At 35.4% G+C, this 21,898-nt stretch overlaps 1 protein-coding gene and 1 pseudogene across 2 annotated transcripts in view; one reads left to right on the forward strand and one right to left on the reverse strand.

Moving 5' to 3' along the window:
* Window positions 1-17,823, reverse strand: part of LOC144365010 (actin-binding protein WASF3-like) — a 54,854-nt pseudogene extending 37,031 nt beyond the window's left edge. The window contains exon 1 of the transcript XR_013423266.1: window positions 17,750-17,823. The product of XR_013423266.1 is annotated as an actin-binding protein WASF3-like (transcript). The remainder of the gene's footprint in view (window positions 1-17,749) is intronic.
* On the forward strand, window positions 923-19,899 carry LOC144365102 (uncharacterized). Its single transcript, XM_078015911.1, has 5 exons — window positions 923-931; window positions 1,065-1,723; window positions 9,226-9,289; window positions 9,779-9,825; window positions 19,521-19,899. The coding sequence occupies exons 1-5, from the start codon at window positions 923-925 to the stop codon at window positions 19,579-19,581; spliced, it is 840 nt and encodes a 279-aa protein (XP_077872037.1). The 3' UTR covers window positions 19,582-19,899.
* The last annotated feature ends 1,999 nt before the right edge of the window (window positions 19,900-21,898 follow it).

Consider the following 21,898-nt stretch of genomic DNA (forward strand, 5'->3'; position numbering starts at 1 on the left):
ATTAAGATGATAGTTGTAAGACATTCTGATTTTATTCTTTATTCCTCAAATGACCAATGATTTCAACATTTCATGTATTTTTTGCTTGCCTTGTTATTTCATTGAATGCATTCTTTATGTGCTATAGGTTAAAATTCTTTATGAGCTATGTTTTTTAAAAAAATTATTTTTAGTTATAGTTGGGCATAATATCTTTATTTTATTTGTTTATTTGTATGTGGTGCTGAAGATCAAACCTAGCAATTCACATGTGCTAGGTGAGTGCTCTGCCTCTGAGCCACAAACCCAGCCCAGAGCTATATGTTTTAAAATTTCTTATATAACATGCTTTTCTAATTTGAACAGCAGTTTACTTTTCTTTTTCGTTTTGATAAATTACAATTTATTATTTCTTCTCTGATTAATGCTCTTTATGTTGTGTTTCAGAAATCATTGCTAACCCACACACTTTCTGTCTTGTTCTAAAAGTTTATGTGGTTTTCCTTTGTGACATGTTCTAAAAGTCATATAATTTATGACATTACATGAAGTCTCCCATTGAAGTTGTCTAACATATTTACAGTGTGTACAATGTGGACCAAGTCCCCCTGCCCCATGTATATTCCCGTATTCTTTTCTCCACAAAAGTACTTTAACATTTTCTCTTTTGATAATCAATAGGCCATATACATGTGGGTCTACTCTGTACTCTCAATGTTTTCCACTACATTGATTTATGTGTCTTTATGGCAATAGGGTTGTTTTGATCAGTATAAACTAACAGCATATTGGGAAGCATAAGTCCTTTTTCTTTCTTCATATTTTTTCACACTTTTCCCCTAAATTCCTTGCATTTGCACACAGACTTTAGAATTTGTAGATTTCTACATAAAATCCTTAGGATATTATGCAGAAAAAAGGGATATCTGAAGTCTATTGCAGAATGAGGAAGGTATGACTCACAGCAATAAAAGAAGTGTCTGCTAGTTCCAGCAGCCAAGTGGCAAAGACTGCAGTGCTGCCTGCTCCGTGGGCCACCTGGGGTGCTCCTCTCTGCTGGGAGGGAGAGTTGGGGGTGGGGGTAGGTCTTGTGGACACCCATCCTCTGGCAGCTTTTGCCCACTGGCCGCCAGGCGAGGCCCTCCCGCTGGAGGACCCCAAGGCAGCAGCCTGTGGGGACCCAGACTCTGCGTGCGGCTAGGTCTCCAGACCCTATCTGTCCCCTCAGGAAGGACTTCCTGTGGTGCGGAAGGTGGCAGGGGCTGCCCAGGAGCCCTTGGAGCCCGTGGAGCCCGCACATCCGGGCCCTGCGCGACCTTGCTGCCCACAACCGCACATCCGGGCCCTGCGCGACCTTGCTGGGCCCACAACCGCACATCCGGGCCCTGCGCGACCTTGCTGGGCCCACAACCGCACATCCGGGCCCTGCGCGACCTTGCTGGGCCCACAACCGCGAGTCAAGGCCTTCAGGGTCCCGGAAGGTGAGGAAGCGCTGGTCCTGGGCACTGGGTCTCGGTTCTACCCAAAGAGAAAAGGTGGAGGGACTCACCATATGTGCCGACTGCAAGGGTCCCCTGCCCTGTGGAAGGCTTCCTGCCCACTTGTTGAAGGCCCTGCCTCTAAACATCAGCAAAACAAAACCAAAGAAACGCACCTCTGCCCTCAACTTCCCCCGCCTTCTAGGAGAAGAGGACAAAGGGAACATGGAGCCTGAGAGGAAGGTCTTGCCCCAGACCGCGGGTGGGTGAGTCCTCTGACAACGCTGGGCACGCAGGGGCACACTGGAGTCCTTACTGAGAATATCCAGTGTTCTAGACGCTCAGAAGTGTAGAGTATGTTAATAGTAGAGCATTTTATAGATAAAAAAGACATTTGATCATGAATATGGCATTTATTCAACATATTTAGGCATTTGTTTTATCTGAGGAACATTTTATGGTTTTCCTTACATAAATCATTCATGTTTTATAAATGCATTCCCCGTATATTATAAAAGGCGTTTCTTATTTTAGTTTGTGAATTTCATTGCTACTCAATAAGAATAAATTTATTTTATGTATATGGATCACACATCTTTCGATATTATGAATTGCACGTAGATTTTATAACTTTTTGTAGGATGCTAAAAATTTTATACTGAGTCAATTATGTTTTGTCTGTTTTAAAACTTATTTGCCTTTATTATTGTGTTTTTGGCTAATCCCTACAGCAGAGATGTTGCATAGAAGTAGGGTAGATAGCTTTGCTTTGTTTCTGAGCTTAAGGGGAAATTGCCTATTCCTTCACCACAAAATGTTGTGTTATGTTCTCTTGAGGCACAATATGGTTCAAAAGTTTCCAAGTTTTGTATGCCAAGAGTTTTAAATATGACTTGACATGAGATTTTTGTCATTATATTGCCTTCATGGAGATTATTTCTTGGTTTCTTTTCATAAACATCTTAATATTGTGAAGTACTTTGACAGATTTTCAAATGTTAAATCAACTTTCCATTCCAGGCTAAATTCCCAGCTGTTCTGGTGCATTATTTGTACACATTGTTACAATAGGCTTTCCAAAATTGTATGAAGAATTTTTGCATTCATTTTCATTTGGGTGTTGATCTGCATATTTCTTACATTGTTTTATAGACATTTTGATAAACATGATAATTATGATTTCAGATTTGAGAGTTTTTCAGATCTCTATAATTTTCTGGAAATGTTTGCATGGAATTCTGATATATTTTTCTTTAAGTGTGATTTTTACCAATGAAACTATCTCAGCTTCCTAAAAAAATGCCTTTGAAGTACCATTACATATTGCAATGTAATTCCAAACTTTTATGTTCCAGATCATAATCCTGTATCAGATTAATCCCTTGCCATGTTATTTCTGTTGCATCTTAATAGACTGTGATATTTATTTCACAAAATAACTCCACTTACTCTCACCTTGGTCATCAAATGCAACTTTGATATTTGTTTCCATTGTGCGTGTGTGTGTGTGTGTATTTTTCCCACATTTATTATTGGTGCATTATAGTGATGGGATTTGTTATGTAATTGTGCATGCATACAGTATAATTTGAACATTAGCATTCCCCAGTATTTCTCTTTTCCCTCCTCACCTTCCTTCCCTGCTCCCTTTCTTTTGACTCTATTGATCTTCCTTTGATTCTCACAATATTCCCTGCACAACACCCCGGCCCTGCTTTTCTTTTTCTTTGCTTCAATAGCTTCCACATTTGAAAGAAAACTTGAAGTACTGAGTTTGGCTTATTTCCTTTAACATAATAGTCTCAACCTACCCATTTTCTTGCAAATAACATACTTTTTGTTTTTCTTTATGGCTGAATGAATCTCCATTTTGTGTGTGTGTGTGTGTGTGTGTGTGTATCACTTTTTTTTCTTAGTAGGATCATTGTTTTCTTTTTTCTTATTGATTTTATTTTTTAAATACACGACAGCGGAATGCATTACAATTTTATTACACAGATAAAACACAATTTTTCATATATCTGTATATAAAGTATGTTCATGCCAATTCATGTTTTTATACATATACTTTTTTGCATTACAATTCTTATTACACATATATACCACAATTTTTGGTATTTCTGTATATAAAGTAGGTTGACACCCAATTTGTGTCTTTATACATGAACTTTGGATAATGATGTCTATCACATTCCACCATCCTTGCTAATTCCCTGCCTCCTCCCTTTCCCTCCCACCTCTTTTCCTCATCTAGAATTCATCTATTCCTCCCATGTTCCCTCTCCCTACCCCCACCATGAGTCAGCCTCCTTATATCAGAGAAAACATTCAACATTTGTTTTTTTTGGGGGGGTTGGCTAACTTCACTTAGCATTATCTTCTCCAACGCCATCCATTTACCTGCAAATGATTTTTTATTGCTGAGTAATATTCCATTGTATATATATGCAACATTTTTTTTTATCCATTTATCTACTGAATGGCATCTAGGTTGGATCCACATTTTAGCTATTGTGAATTGTGCTGCTATAAACATTGATGTGGTTGTGTCCCTGTAGTATGCTGTTTTTAAATCCTTTGGTAAAGTCAAAGGAGAGGGATAGTTGGGTCAAATGGTGGTTCCATTCCCATATTTCCAAGGAATATCCATACTACTTTCCAATTGGCTGCACCAATTTGCAGCAATGTATGAGTGTACTTTTCCCCCCACATCCTTGCCAACATTTACTGTTGTTTGTCTTCATAATAGCTGCCATTCTGACTGGAGTGAGATGATATCTTGGAGTGATTTTGATTTGCATTTCTCTGATTGCTAGAGATGGTGAGCCTTTTTCATATATTTTTTGATTGATTGTATATCCTTTTCTGTGAAGTGTCTGTTCAAGTCCTTGGCCTATTTGTTGATTGGGTTATTTATTTATTATTATTATTTTTGGTGCTTAGCTTTTTGTATTCAATATATACCCTAGAGATTTGTGCTCTATCTGATGTGTGAGGGGTAAAGATTTGCTCCCAGGTAGTTTCTTTTCCTGAGAAGAAACTTTTTAGTTTGATTCCATCCCATTTATTGATTCTTGGTTTTAATTCTTGCACTATAGGAGTCTTATTAAGGAAGTTGGGGCCTAATCTCACATGATGAAGATTAAGGCCTACTTTTTCTTATTTAGACGCAGAGTCTCTGGTTTAATTCCTATATCCTTGATCCATTTTGAGTTAAGTTTTGTGCATGGGGAGAGATATGGGTTTAATTTCATTTTGTTGCATATGGACTTCCAGTTTTCATAGCACCATTTGTTGAAGATACTTTCTTTTTCCAATGCATGTTTTTGGCATCTTTGTCTAATGTAAGATAATTGTAATTTTGTGGGTTAGTCTCTGTGTCCTCTATTCTGTACCTGGTCTACCAGTCTGTCTTGCTGCCAATACAATGCTGTTTTTGTTACTATTGCTCTGTAGTATAGTTTAAAGTCTAGTATAGTGATCCCACTTAGAGCAGGATGGACAAGAGGCCAGAAAGGAAGTTAGGGTCAAAGATTTTCCCTGGTGTTCTTATTTGCGCAGCTGGAGAAGTAAAACTTAACAATTGTGGAAATGGAGAAAAGGAAAAAGAGATTGAGAAGATAGGGCCAAATAATTAGGAAGCCATATGGAAAAAAAGGAGCATGAAGTCTACGTTAAAAGTACATCAAGTGAAGTCAGCCAATCCCAAAGGAACAAATCCCAAAGGAACAAATGACCAATGTGATTCTACAATATGCATACTGAGAAAAATGAGAAATTATATCCCATCTATGTATGATATAGCAAAGTATATAAGTGCATTCTATTGTCATGTATAACTAATTAAAACAAATTTTTTTTTAAAAAAATGTACATCAAGAGGGTAGAGAGTTTAAGGAAGTCAGAATAGTTCCAAATTCTTTTATCTGTCAAGTAAGTTAAGAACCAAAATTACCCTTGTGATTTACTGACCAAGAAGACAGTCCCTGGGTGAAGGCAGTTTCAGTGGGGTGGTACAGATGGAAACCAGACTGCTGTGGGAGGAAGATGAAGCGAGGAATATAATATACACATACAAATATATGTGTATGACCTGTCATCCATCATCAAAACATATGCTAATCTCTATTTGCCTATAGGTTTAAATTGAATGATTCAATATATAATGTGAACTAATTTAAATTATACAATTAGAAGATGAATAGGATTATAATCATTTAATATTTTAGTGAACACTTTTAAATAAAGCTGGATCATGAAAATAATAATATTCAATGTCAAAGAATCATTGTATTATTGTTTTACATTTTAAAAATATTTTAGGTAAATATTATTTTGTCAACTAAAACATTAAAGAATACAATACTGCTTAAAAGAGGAAGTCTTTCCCCACTGCTTACATTTTCCATGTTATGTATTTTTTATAAATAGGATAATTATTACCAGGTTCCCATTTAACTCTCAAGGTGTCTGGAATGTGTCTTGTCTTGGCTTTTGTCTTATTGTTGTGGTGCTAAGTATTTTTTTAGAATAGGATTTGTATAATGAGGGTTAACATTCATGGAACAGCAGAGCTCTCTCATCATGTGCAATAACTTTGGCCTTATAAAACAAAAAAGCTTTCACTATTTAAAAAGAAAATATCATCTATGATAGAATGAATGATGTCCTTGTATGATTATGCTCTCAACCATCTTTCAGGTGATTTATTTATTCATTAATTCATTTATCACATAACACTTAGCATCATCTGAGTCTTTTAGTTGCCAGGCACTGTTTAGATGCTAGGAGAGGCATCAAAACAACATATAAAATCCCTTACTTTTGTAGTCTCCAGATTTCTAAATCACAAATAAGATCCCTAACTCTAGATTCTGCAAGGATGCCTTGAATATTCAACTTGAATATTCTGTATTACTCTGATGTCTCTCCTTTGTGTTGTTAAACTATGCCTGCTAACTTGGATTCCCCTGGGAAGGAATTCCGACGTCAGAGCTCCAGTGACGACACTACTCTGCTGTGGCGGGCCCCAGGCTCCTTGCTGGGGTGTCTTAATGGGGGGTGTGACTGGACTATCTCTGTTTGGTTTCCGTTCCCTGTCGCAGTAGGCGCGTGGTCTCCAGCCGCCCAGTATCACAGGCCACTGGCGGGTGATCGGTCGCCTGCGGGCGGCGTTCTCCTACCGCCCAGTTATGCAGGCAGTGGGTGAACTGTCGCCAGCGGGCCTGCGGTTTCCAGCCGCCCACTCGCCAGGATCTTGCCTCTAGTCTCCTGGTTTCTCCTACTAGTCTTAGTTTCTCCTGTTTTGTTGTTGCAATATGTCGGCGAGTGGTGGTGGATACTTCAGCTTTCCAAGATGGTGGCCGCTGATTGCCTCGGTGGAGTGTCAGCTGTTTTGATGTTGTAATCTGTTTTGATGTTGCAATCTGTCGGAGATTGGCTGTGTATACTTCAGCTTTCCCAGATGGTGGCCGCTGACTGCCTCCGTGGAGTGTCCGCTGTAGGGGATGGGACTGTACCGCTTCCTTCCCCTTCTGAAATCCTGTACTCAGCCCAAGGGTCAGTGTGGGCTTGGCTGGCAGGATTCCACCTAATGGCAGTCACTAATCTCCCTGCTTGCTAATTAATCGCTTCTCTGCGGCGCCACGCCTTCTGTAGCCGCTGGGCAGGCCACGTGAATCAGTCGGCCTGGATCTCCGGGGTCCTGCTGTTGGCTGTTGGGATCCCCGGCACTCTATCACTTTGATTTTTTCTGCTTGCCCCTCCCCCAGCGCTGGCTAGCCAGGTTTCCTTTTGGCTGCTGCTGGGAGGAGGGGTTGGAAGTCAGGTGTCTCTACTTTCCCCCTAGCCTTTATGCAGGCTCACTCTGAAACTCCCTCCCCCGGAAAGCCTAGGAGAGATTTTATGCGAATTCCCCTATGTCGATGTCTGGGGGTTGAGCTGAGTTACACACACCTGTTTTTTTTTTTTTTTAATTCTTTTTATTAGTTTATTAGTTCATTTTAGTTATACATAATATTAAAGTTCATTTTGACATAATTATACAAGCATGGAATATAATTTGTCCTAATTCCAAGGATTTCATTCTTTTTATGGCTGAATAGTATTCTGTTGTATATTTTTGCCACATTTTCTTCTTTTTTTTTTTTTTTTTTATTGATGTTGCAATCTGTCGGAGAGTGGCCATGTATACTTCAGCTTTCCCTGAGGGTGGCTGCTGACTGCCTCGGTGGAGTGTCCGCTGTGGGGGATGGAATTGTACCACTTCCTTCCCCTTCTGAAATCCTGTACTCAGCCCAAGGGTCAATGTGGGCTTGGCTGGCGGGATTCCACCTAATGGCTATAATGTAGATTTTTAAGAAAAATTCCATCACATCAGAAGGTAGCTTTATTTATATGTATTTTTTAACAATTTTTACCTTATTCCTTCCTGTGTGTGTGTGTGTGTGTGTGTGTGAGTGTTGTGTGAGAGAGAGAGAGAGAGAAAGAGAGAGAGAGAGAGAGAGAGAGAGAGAGAGAGGAATATATATGCTGGCTGTTCTGATTATTTGTATAATAATCAAATTATTATATAATTTGATATATATTATATATGATATGTTATATAATAATTTGATACATATTGTATCATATATAATATATATATAAACACACACACATTTGTCTTGTGTTCTCTCATATTTAGAACACACACACACATACATTTGTCTTGTGTTCTCTTATATTTAGCATTTTTAATGTAATTCTCTTTTGCTAGCATTGCCTTGTGAAGGTACAGATTTATTAGATTGTTTGATATTCTATTATTTTCATGTGTATATTTTACTTATTTCTCTCCCAATATTATCTTCTACTCTTGGCCAAATTCTAATATTCTCTCTCCCTCTCTCCAACACCATGATTTTTCTATTTTTCTCATTCCTCTGAATAAACATTGCCTGCTACTGCTCTTCTGCATTCTCTTTTTTCACTTTATAAAATTGTGGTCTATTCTAACTTCCCATCAAATTTACTTTTTCCCTAATTAATTGCATTTTTACCATTGTTCAAAACTAAATGGTTTAGATACCATCTGCTCATACTACTATTTGCTTTTTTAACCAACTGAAAACAAGAGTTTATCATCAATATATTTCTTTTTTTATTTGTTCTTATTCGTTATACATGACAGTAGAATGTATTTTCACATATTATACATACATGGAGCATAACCTCTCATTCTTCTGGTTGTACATTATGTAGATTTACATTGGTCATGTAATCATATATGCACATAAGAATGTAATGAATGTCTGATTCATTCTACTATCTTTCTGTTCCCATCCTTCCTCCCTTTACTTCATTCCCATTTGTCTAATCCAAAGTACTTCAATTCTTCCCTACCCACCCACCCACCCTTATTGTGAGTTAGCATCTGCATATCAGAGAGAACATTTGGCCTTTGGTTTTAGGGGATTAGCTTATTTCCCTTAGAATGATAGTCTCCTGTTCCATCCATTATCAGCAAATGCCACAATTTTACTTCTCTTATTGCTGATTAGTATTCCATTATATGTATGTGTGTGTGTGTGTGTGTGGGTGTGTGTGTGTATTTTTCTTTATCCATTCATCTGTTGAATGGCACCTAGGCTGTTTCCATAGATTAGCTATTGTGAATTGAGCTGCAATAAATATTAATATGTCTACATCACTGTAGTATGATGAGTTTAAATTTGGGGGTATCTACTGAGGAATGAGATAACTATAACAAATGATGATTCCATTTCAGGTTTGTTGAGGAATCTTCCTACTGCTTTCCAGAGGTTGTACCAATTTTCAGTCCCACCAGGAATGTATGTGAGTACTTTTCCACTTCTCACCAATCTTTATTGTTATTTGTATTCTTGACAATTGCCATTCTGACTGGAGTGAGATGAAATCTCAGTGTAGTTTTAATTTGAGTTTCATTAACTGATAGAAATATTGAATAGTTTTTATATATCTGTTGATCAATCATATTTCTTCTTATTTAAGTGCCTGTTCAGTTCCTTTGCTCATTTATTAATTAGATTCTTTGTTTATTTTGTGTTAATATTTTTTGAGAATTTAGTATATCTTGGAGATTAATGCTCTATCTGAGATTCAGGTGGCAAAGACTTTCTCCAATTCTGTAGGCTATCTCTTCAAATTCTTGTTTCCTTTGCTATGAAGAAGCATTTTAATTTGATTCTAATCAATTTGTTAATTCTTGATTTTAATTCTTGCAGTTTAGGAGTCTTGTTAAGGAAGTCAGTTCCTAAGCCGACATGATGTATATTTGGGCCTACATTTTCTTCTATTAGGCGCAGAGTTTCTGGTCTAATGCTCAAGTTCTTGATCCACTTAACAGGTGAGTTTTATGCAGAGTGAGAGATAGAAATTTAATTTCATTTTGTTACACATGGATTTCCAGTTTTCCCAGCACCACTTGTTGAAAAGACTATTTTTTCTCCACTGCATGCCTTTCTCTAAAATAATATAATTGTATTTATGTCGGATTGTCTATGTGTATTTTATTCTGTACCAGAGGTCTGCATGTCTATTTTGGTGCTAACACCATGCCATTTTTGTTACTATATACCTGTAGTATAATTCAAGGTCTGATATTTGATGTCTCCTGTTTCACTTTTATTGCTAAAGATTACTTTATCTATTCTGAGTTTATTATTTTTCTAAACAAATTTCATGACTTCTTTTTTTTTTCTATTTCTATGAAGAATGTCCTTAGGATTTAAATAAGAATTATATTAAATCCATATAGTCCTTTTGTTATTAGGACCATTTTACAATGTTAATTCTACCTATCCAAAAACAGCAGATCTTTCCATCATCTAAGGTCTTTTTAAATTTCTTTATTTAGTGTTCTTTAGTTTTCATTGTAGAAACCTTTCACTTCATTAGATTCATTCATAACAAAACTTTACAGAGAAGACAAAACTTTACAGAGAAGAAATATCAGTCTCTCTCAAGAAACTGAAAGAAAGGGGACACTCCCCAATACTTTTTATGAAGCTAGTATAACCTTGATACCAAAATCAGACAAAGATGATCAAGAGAAGAAAACTACAGAATATTATCCCTGATGAACATACATGAAGAAGTTCTAAATAACATTGTCAAACTACATTCAAAAACACATCAAGAAGATACTACACCATGATGAACTGAGTTTCATTCCAGGGAAGCAAGGCTGGGTAAACATACATGAATCAATAAATGTGATGTATCACGTAAGCAAAATTGAGAACAAAAATCATGTGATTATCTCAACAGATGCAAAAAAGACCTTCAATAAAATTCAACACCCATTCATATTACAAAAAGTGGGAGAAGCTACAGATCAAAGGAAGTTACCTCATCACCATAAAGGCCATTATGACAAACCCAAAGCCAACATCATACCAAAAGGTGAAAAACAAAAAGGACTTCCACTAAACTTAGGAACAAGAAAAAGCTATCCACGCCCACCATTACTATTCATTATGCTCCTTTAAAAATGAACCAAAGCAATCAGGCCAGAAAATGAAATCAAGGGATATGAATAGGAAAAGAAGTCAAATTATCTCTGTTTACTGACAATATGATCCTATTCTCTCATTATGATCCTATATCTAGAGGGTCCAAAATATTCCACCAGAAGACCTCTAGAGCTTAAAAATGAATTTAGCAAAGTAGCAGGATACAAGTTAAATATCCATAAATGAATAGCTTTCCTATACCTCAAAAATAATTCATTTCAGAGAAAAGAAATCAGGAAGACAATCCCATTTGCAATAATATCAAATCAAATAAAAACATACTTGGAAATTAACCTAAATAAGGAGGATTATAGCTCTACAATAAAAATGATAGAACACTGAAAAAAATTGAAGACCTTAAAGATGAAAATTCAGCCCATGTTTGTGGATAGGCAAAATTAATATTGCCAAAATGACCATATTACCAAAAGCAATATACAGATTTAATGCAATCCCCATCAATGATAACAATGATATTTTTCAAAGAGTTTAAAAAATTATTAAATTTATTTGTAAGAATAGGAGACTCAGAATAAGATACCCTTTTAAAAAATGATGCTAGAAAATGGGACAGTTGTATATAGTAAAAGTAAAATTAGAACTCTGTATTTCACTCTGCACAAAACTCAAATTGAAATGTATCAAAGACCTAGTATTTAGACAAGAAACTATTGTAATGGCTAGATGAAAACAGGAGTATCACTCGATCACAGAGGAGCTGACACCAAAATCCTTTACATGAGCCATAGAGCACAAGAAATGAAACAAAAATCAATAAGTGGTATAGTATTAAACTAAAAAGCTTCTGCACTGCTTTGTAAACAATTAAGAGCATGAAGACAGAACTACAAATGGGATTAAATCTTGGAAAACTACTTTTTCCAATAGGATATTAATATCTACAATATACAAATCTACAAATAATGAAAAAATCTTAACTGCACACATACATACACAAAAAAAATCAGAATTAATAAATGGGTAAAATAACTAAACAGTAACTTCTCAATAGAAAAAAAACACAAAAGACCAATATATTATGAAGAAATATTTGACATCTCTAGCAATCAAGAAAATGCAAATCAAAATTATGCTAAGATTTCATCTGACTCCAAACAGTCAAGAATCCAAACATCTATAAATGCTGGTGAGGTTGTGCCAAGAAAGGGACATGTGAACATTTTTGGTATGGCTGCAGACTAGTACACTCTCAAAAGCAGTTTGAAGATTCCTCAACAAACTAGGGATGAACACACCATAAGACACAGCTATTCCACTCCTGGGTACTTTCCTAAAAGATCTAAAATCTGCATATAACAGTGATACAGCCACATCAATGTTGATAGCAGCACAATTTACAATACCTGAATTATGCAATCAACCCAGATGCCCATCAATAGATAAATGGATTAAGAAACTGTGACACACACACACACACACACACACACACACACACACACACACACACACACTGGAGTTCTACTCAGCCATTTAAAAGGATGAAATTATGGTATTTATTGGCAAATACATAGAAATGGAGACTATTATATGAAGTGAATTTAGCCAATATCAGAAACTCAAATGTTTTCATTCATATGGAAAGCTAGAGTAAATTAATGGAAAGAAATAGGTAAAGGAATGATCACACAAAGGACCAACCACATAAAAATTCATGGGCAAGTACAAAAAAGTCTAGTAGAATAGAGGAAGGACAATGGGAAAGAGAAGGGAGATTGGGAAGAAAAAAAAGGGCATCATGAACTGAAATCAATTTCCAGAAAAGGGGGAGCATATTGGAATAAACTCAACTACTATGTATAGGTATAAACCTCTAATAAAAAAATGACCAAATTGAATGCTCGGGCCATGAGAAAAGAGTGCAGCTAGAGATGAATAATATAAAACACTTACTCAATGAACATTTATTATTATTATTCAATGAAATTTTAACAGAAAATCTCTTTTGCCATGAAAACATGGTGAACATCAAGACACAAGAGGCATTTAGAATCCCCAATGGGCATAATCAAATAAGGAACTCTCCATTCTGTGTTTCAGATGAAATTCCAAAACTCAGAGCAAAGAGAGATTTTAAAATTCAAGGGAGAAGGACCAACTGCCTTATATGATAAGGCATCAGTGTAACTCTAAAGGATTGGAGCACCTGCAATGATATATTTCAAGCCCTAAAAGTGAAATATTGCCAGCCTACATGGCTATATGCATTGAAGTTATCCTTCAGATTCAAAGATCAAATAAAGGCCTTCCAAGACAAAAATGAACTAAAACATTTTGACAGTCAAGCCAGTGTTCACAAGATGCTCAAAGGAAAATTCCATACATTAGATTAAAATGCACGAGAAGAGCAAGGGAAAGCATACAGCAGATAAGCAAATTTAAATTAAAAGCAAATCCTATATTAGAAATTAAATGAAAGAATTCAGTAAATTCTTCAATTATAAGACATATGAAATACAAGAAATGTTGAATTAATAAAAATAATCCAACTATTCTGCAAGAAGTATGCCTGATTGGTAAAGACATTCATAGAATAAAAGTTAAAGGATAGAAAATGAAATTACAGGGGCTGGGGATGTGGCTAAAGCGGTAGCGCGCTCGCCTGGTATGCGTGCGGCCCGGGATCGATCCTCAGCACCACATACCAACAAGAATGTTGTGTCCACCGAGAACTAGAAAATAAATATTGAAAATTCTCTCTCTCTCTCTCTCTCTCTCTCTCTCTCTCTCTCTCTCTCTCTCTCTCTTTCCTCTCTCTCTTTAAAAAAAAATTAAATGAAATTACATTCAAGTAGAAGCCAAAGGAAATAAGAGTAGCTATTCTCATATTTCAAATTTTATTCTTTAAGAAGTAATTGTCTGGAGGTCAAAAAAATAAATATTGGTAAAGGGAACAATCCAATAAGAAGATAAATGACAGTATATATATTCATGCCTGAATGACAGTACACAAAATGTCATTTAAAAAAGAAAACAAAAAAACCTATTCTACCTAATGGGCTTGACTTCAATACAGGATGTTCACCTATGTCTACATCATATGGACAAATATCACCAGAGTTCCTCAAATTCTGCTTTTCCTCAATATGAAGAGATTTAACAGATGTGTACAGAATATTTTATCTGACAATAGCAGATACACATTGTACTCAGCAGCACATAGAACCATCAGTTCAGTAGATCATATATCTAGGACACAAAACAAGTCATAGCAAATACAAAAAAATTAAGATAATGTCCTCCATCTCCTAATATCATAAAGAAATGAAATTAGATATCAAAAGAATAGAAAACTCCAGAAACATGCGGAGAATAAAAAATATACTTTTGCATGATGGCCAGAGATTTAAAAGCACAAAGAAACAATATGGAAACACAGCATCCCAGAATCATTGGAATAAAGGAAAAACAGCTCTTCTTATCTCATTTTTTCCTTTTAATTTCTTGTTTTTTTCTCTCCGTATCACTTTTTGTTCTCATTTTAATGCCATTATCTTATTTTTATTCATTTTCCCCTCGTTTCTTCCTGTCTGCTCCATCTTACCACTTTTTTTCACCTATTTTTCTGAGTTTAGTTAATTTAACTGTCACCGTTGCCTTTTTTTTCATCCATGCAGTCTGTGGTTTCCCATTTCTTCTCTTTGGTTATTGGAGTCTTAGAGATGCTTTTAAATAAGCATGCAATTATTAGTTGAAGTTTATTTTCCTTCTAGTTTGTTGCTCTTGCTGGTTATTATTCTTTCCTCTGGAAGAGATGGTGATGGGTAAACCTACCTCTTTGGTCATGCCCATTTGGGGTTTGACACTGAGATACAGCCTTTGCCCAGGGCCAGTGCACAGAGAAAGCAGTTCTCCAAAAAGACCCACATATAACAATGAAGAAGAAATACATCCAAATGCATGCACAAACCTCAGGATAGTAATACTGAGTATAAGGGAAAACAGGACAATAACACCCCTCCCAAATGTTATAATTCCCCAATAACTGCACCCACACTTTTACATTCTAATATCCACAAAAGAGGTTGGATAAAGCATGGTTCATAATTTTTAGTGATTTCTGACATAGTACAGAAATAAACTGGGAAGTTATCTTTAGTGCTCTAACAGCAAATGTCCTATCCTGGGAGGCAATCCCCTTAAAAGGGACTGGCTATTCTTCTTTCTTTCTTTTTTTCTTTCTTCCACATTTTTCTGGTGCATTATAGTCACATATACTGATGGAATATGTTCTTACATATTCATACAATGCACACAATGTACTAATATAATTTGCCCAATATCACTCCCCAGGAATTTCCCCGTTCATTCACACCCTCCATTCCTTGGTCCTTTTCCTCTAGTAATCTCCCTTTGGTTTTCATGACATCAGCCTCCACCTTTCTTTGCCTTTTTCTCTCTAGCTACTCCATGTAAATAAAAAAAATGCCCCTCAGCCTCCTGAGATTGACTTATTTTGCTAATATAATGGTCTCCATTGCATCCATTTTACTGTAAATGAAATAATTTCAGTTTTCTTGATGACTGAATAAAACTACATTGTGTGTATATCCATCATATTTACTTTAACAATTCATCCATTGGCAGACACCTAGGCTGCTACTATGGTGTAACTATTGTAAACTGTGCTGATATAAATATGGGTATCCATGTATTATCATAATATGATAACTTTTTTAATTTAGAAGAAAAACCAAGGAGTGGAACAGCTGTATATTGGTGATTCTAAGCCTAATCTTTGGAAGAGCCTCCATACTGATTTCCATAATTGTTGTAGTGATTTATAATTTATAATTTATTATCCCATCAAAAGTATGAAGTATTCCATTTCCTCCACATCCTCTGCAGCATTGTTTATTATTTTTTATTCCTGATAAATGCCATTCTGACTGGTGTAAAATAAAATTTCAGTGCTTTGATTTGCATTTCCCTAATTGCTAATGGTACATATTTTTTCAAATGTTTGATGGCCATTTTTATTTCTTCTCTTGAGAAGTGCCTGTTCATTTGCCAATTTATGAATTGGGTTATTATATTTTTTGGTGTATCTATTCTAGATAATGCTCTGTCAGAAGTATACCTAGCCAAGATTTTCTCCCATTCTGTAGTTTCTCTCTTCACATTCCCTTGGTTTCCTTTTCTGTGCAGAAATTGGATGCCATCCCATTGATAAACTCTTGGATCATTTCCTGAGCTTTAGTGGTCTTAGTTGCCTGTGCCTTTATGTTGGAGTGTTGGCCCAATGTTTTCTTCTAGGAGTTGCATAGGTTCTGTTCTAATTCCTAAGTCTTTGATCAACTTTGAAATGATTTTTGTGCAGGGTAAGACAAGGATTTAATTTTACTCTTCTATATATGAATAACCAGTTGTCTCAGCACCATTTGTGAAAAAGGCTTTCTTTTCTCCAGGGTATATTTTTGGCATCTTTGTCAAAGAACAGGTGACAAAGAATAGATTTTTTCTATTCTGTACCATAGATCTAGATGTCTATTTCATGCCTGTATCATGCAGCTTTGTTACTATAGCTCTGTAGTATAATTTGAAATCAGGTTTTATAATACCTCCAGCATCACTGTTTTGTCTTTGAATTACTTTGGCTCTTCTGGGTTTATTGTTCTTCCACATCAATTTTAGAACTATTGTTTCCTAGTTCTGTGAAAAATATCACTGGCATTTTTGATGGAGATTGCATTGAATCTGTATATTTCTATTGGTAGTATGGGCCTTTTAATAATATTAATTCTACTTATCCATACATATGGAAGGTCTTTCCACCTTTTGAGGTCTTCTTCAATTACTTGATTCAATGTGTTCCACAATTTTCATGTGGAAGTCATTCACTTCCTTGGTTAGAAATATCCCTAAGGGGCTGGGGCTGTGGGTCAGTGGTAGAGCCCTTGCCTAGCATATCTGAGGCAGTGGGTTCAATTCTCAGTACCACATATAAATAAATAAATTAAATTAAATCCATCAACAACTAAAATAAAAATACTTTAAAAAAAGAAACAACCCTAGGTATCTTTTAAAGATATTGTGAAAAAATGTTTTTCTAATTGCTTTCTCAGAAGATTCATTTTTGGTATATGGGAAAGCGGACTGATTTTTTTTCATTTGCGTTATGGAACCTGCTACTTTGCTAAATTTGTTCATTATCTCTAGAAATTTTTCATAGAGTTTGTTGGATCTTCTAGGTCAAGTACCATGTCTTCTACAAACAGTGATATTTTGATTTCTTCCTTTCCTATTTATTTGCTCTCTTACCTAATTGCTCAGGCAGCTGTTTTCCTCTAATGAGTCAGTTTCCTACTTTGAAAAAAAATCACTGAAGACAAGGCACAATGAAATCTTTGACTACGATATTACAGGCTGGTAATACTAAAATTTTCAGCCAGAAAAAATGACCACTTTTTAGCATGAGTGCATTCAGTGGCCTTTGCTGTTAAATTTGTTCCTAATTTCAACCAGTTATTAGTTGATCACTTAAGGAGATTATCAAAATAGAAGCACAAACAATCAAAATATTTTTTGCCTCAATCCCAAGCATAAAATTGATCTATAGGCACCATGAATTCTTAAATTATTTGTAGATTCACAACCAGTTTGAATGCTTTTGGCTTATGAAATAATAAATGATCTTTCCATTCTAACATTCATTTGAAAGGTAATTTCATTTAGCCTATTCTTCATTATTAAAGCAAGGAAAAATACAGGAAGTCAGAAACTTAAATGTTTACATACCTTTGGCTGCTGGATTTGGGTACCACCAAGAATTTTTCTCTCATCCTCCGGAGTCACATGTAAATATAGTTTTGCTGACAAATATATAGATATACTTAAATGACTTAGAGAGTTATAAAGAGGGATCCTCTAGCAAAATAAAAATAAATATCTCTAACAATAATCTATTTATATTCTCCCAAATATGCATTTAAATTAATTTTGACTTTTAGGTGACTATCTTATAATTTTTGTTCTGATTGTGAGGGGTTGGGTGAGGCCCTGGGAATGAACCCAAAGCTTGGCAAATATTCTGCAACTGACTTTCATCCCTAGGTCTTTTATATTATTTGAGGACACCATCTCTGGAAAATGCTCAGGCTGGCTTGAAATATGCCATCCTCCTATAGATAGGATAGATTATAGATATGCTTCAGTATGCCCAGCTAATATTGACTCCTCTAGGAAATATCTATACTAACCCAAAATTTCAGAAACCTCTTGGGCTAGATGTCACCAGGTTCAATGCACACAAGTATCTCAAAGATTCACCACTCAAGATAAATGCAAAGTCCTCAGAAACAAAATTTATAGTTCCACAGAAACATGTTAATTCATACTGTTCACTATGTTCAACCTTAGTATAAGTAGCTTTCAAACAACCCCTCTTTCACTACTGGTGATTTCCAAAATGACTGATATTATTACACCTTTGTTAATAATGCCCTGTCCCTTATCTATGAAATGTTTTTTCTTTTATTCTAACAAATTTCTTTTCTGCATTTGGGACTCACTGTCCTATATGAAGTCTTCCTTAACTCTCACTAATGACATAGGCTGGTGTTTTCTCTTTATTTTATATCTATTACACTTAATGAAGCTGTTCTAAAAAATAAAATATTTAAGATTTAAGTATAAGATTTAATGGTTTCATTTCACTTTACTCAAAAGTACCATGACTAATATTATAGGATAGTGCTCTAACTTGGTGCCTATGAAGATACTTTGCCCAAGTCTGTAATCCTGAGTTGCTAGGAGATTCTTTTCTTATAAATAGATAAATATTTTTTACTTGTTCTTTTGAGTTATTCTTGTATTGACCTAAGCAGAATAAGCCAATCCCAAAAACCCAAAAGTCAAATGTTCTCTCTGATATGTGGATGTTAACACACAACAAGGATTGAAGTAAACTAGAAGTTTAGTAGATTAGAAAAGAGGGAGCAGGAATAGTAGAATTAATCTACATTACTTTCCTATGTTGCTGAGGGCCATTGTCAAGTAGGAATGACGCTTCAAAATTTCCTTCCCAGCTTACCCCATGTTAAATGGATTTCGCTGTTGACATTGCATGTAAAGTGACCTTGCTCAAGGACCAAGGCGGATCCCGGTTTAGAGCTGATCAGGTTTGAGGAAGTATCCCGCTCCTTAGGGTGTTCCTGGTTTAAGACAAAAGGAGTTTTAGGGAAGTGGGAGGTTGAAGATTATTGCTGCTGGGAGTAGGGAGTGCCTGCTGCCTAAATTCTCCTGGAGAAAAAGTATTTAGGATGTGTATTGTGGGGGAGATTAAGAATTTACCCTGAGCCTGCGTGGAGGCTGGTATGAGATCCAGAATAAAGAATTGCTGTTTGAACCTACAAAGCTGTGTGGTGGCTCGTGATCTTGTGCCAAGCCCAGACATTGGCATTTGGCACCATGTATGTAGGCTGGTGTTTCCTTCCTCGGTCTTTTTTAGTACTTGACCAATTTTTCTACTGATTCTTTGCAACTCATACTGTAAATTCTTCATTTACAGGTATTACCCCATTGCTCCTAGATTGGAAGGAACAATTTTATCTCCAATCTTATTTACTTGACCAGATATTTGATTGAGCTCCTGGTACATGCCAGTATGGACAAAAGGCTTCACATGTGATAGCTTTTCTGCAGCTAGGGCCTGAGCTCTGTATTAAGTAGTGATGTAAGTAGCCAGGACAGGAAATGGAGAGGGCAGGAAAGACAGTTGCAGGAGAGAAAGTAAAATATTCAATGGCATCTTTATTTGTCAAAAAATATGGGGTTTGGGGACAGGGGTTGTGGCTCAGTTGTAAAGCACTTGCCTGGCATGTGGGAAGCACTGGTTTTAATCCTCAGCACCACATAAAAATAAATAAATAAATAAATAAATTATACAATTTGATGTTTTTTTAAAAAAAATTATGGGGATTGATGAGGAGTAATGACAGATGACTAAAAAGACAGAGGAAAGAGTTAAATATATGCAGGCAGAATTTATATCATGAAAAATTTCTAGTTAACTTTAAAATACTTGGACCCCATGTTGTATGAAGTGGTTCTTGTTCATATTTGCACTGTAACTAGATGACCTACAAATGTCACCAGCAGGATGTATGTGAGGTGCACAGGCATAAATGGTGATGAATAATTAGAAGGCAACAACACAAAATAAAGATGATGAAGACTTGAATTGAGGGAATATTTCCAGACACATAGAAGATACAAAATATTCAGCCAGTATACAATGAAGTTTTTAAATGAATTAAAATATACAGACTGCTGGCATGTCAAATGTTTTCGTATACATCTTTACAGAGAAATTGTATTGCAAAATTTACCTGATTTGAGTGTCTTTGCTTCTTTCATTGGTACTGATTGATTTGTAGGAGTATTAATTATTTCCTTGAAAGCCTAAATGAGTTTGGAAAAATATATTAAGTAAATACTGATTGTATTTCATGCATTATTTGGCAATATTTCAAGTTGAGTTTTAGTGTATAGAATATTCCACAGTCTCCATGTTTTAGGGGCAGCTCTTACACTATATCCAGGTTCACAAAGCCAATATTGAATGTGATTTACCTCTGCTTCTGAAAATGGTCCTGTAACACGTCCTGGTAGGCATACAGGAGGGTACTTCACAGTAAAGACTCCAGTTTTTTCAGACTAGAATTGAGAAGAAATAAGTAGAACTGTAGTTGCTAGCCAGAGAACCCAAAAGACTGATCAATTCTAAAGACAGAAGTTGTGGAAACAAATTTCTACATTTTAATCACATCAGAATTCTACATTTAATTACATCAATATTTCCTGTGTAAGAAATGTTGTTGGTTTTGGATTTTTGTAGTTTTTTTAAAAAGTTTTTTCTCATATTTATGCTTTAATATGTATAATTTATATAATCTTTCTATTGTTTTAATGGGTTTTTCTATGTACTTGTTTTTGTATCTCTCATTTTTATTTGCATCATTTCTCATTTTCACTTTTCACCCTCATTTTCCTTCTATAGATTTTCCCTTCCACCACTTTTTGATTTATTTTTATATTTTTTTTGCTTTTTTGTCTATTTCTGTATTAATTTTGGAATCACTAATACCTTTCTTTTGCATTTTACATTATTACTTCCCACTTCACGTTGCTTAGATAATTTAGAGACATCATCTCAAACATATTTTTGTATAAATTTACATGTTCTTTGCTTCCAAGTTGTGGCTCTTACTGGTGTCAAACTTTCCTATGAAATTGTTTTGAATGAATGATCCTAGCACTTTTCTCTTGTTGAGTTGGAGCTTTAAAAATGAGACATATCCTCTGCTCAGAACATATCAACAAAAGAAATCTCAATTAAATGACCCACATTGGATAGCAGAAGGGAAATCTAGCCAAATGCATGCATTATCCTCAACATACTAATATAAATAATATGAGAGAGCCACATAATAAGTAACCATCAAAAGTTCCAAATTTCCCAATAACGCAATTCACATACCAAGATTGACAAGCATGCTGAAGAAATAATTTATTGTAAAAATATTTAAGTGAGAAAACTTAGAAATAAATTAATGAAGATGATAGAAATTTTGAAAGAACATTATAGTAATGAGATAAAAGTTTCTTGGAAAAAAATTTTTGGAAATGATAAGTTCATTAAATCAAAGAAAAATCTGTGTAGACAGTACCACCAATGTACTACATCAGGAAGAAAAAAAGAATGTTAAGGCTTGAAGACATGGTACATTAGTAAACTTTCAGATAATAATAAAAATAAGAAACTTGGCAATGTCAAAAGATCAACTTGAAATTACAAAATGTCAGAGTAGGGAAGTCTACTTTCTAGGCTACTCTGTGGCAATAAAACCAAAGCAGCTGATATACAGCTTCTCAGTGTGGTGGTTT

Source organism: Ictidomys tridecemlineatus, chromosome 6 (assembly GCF_052094955.1).
Source record: "Ictidomys tridecemlineatus isolate mIctTri1 chromosome 6, mIctTri1.hap1, whole genome shotgun sequence".
In the NCBI taxonomy this organism is placed as follows: domain Eukaryota; kingdom Metazoa; phylum Chordata; class Mammalia; order Rodentia; family Sciuridae; genus Ictidomys; species Ictidomys tridecemlineatus.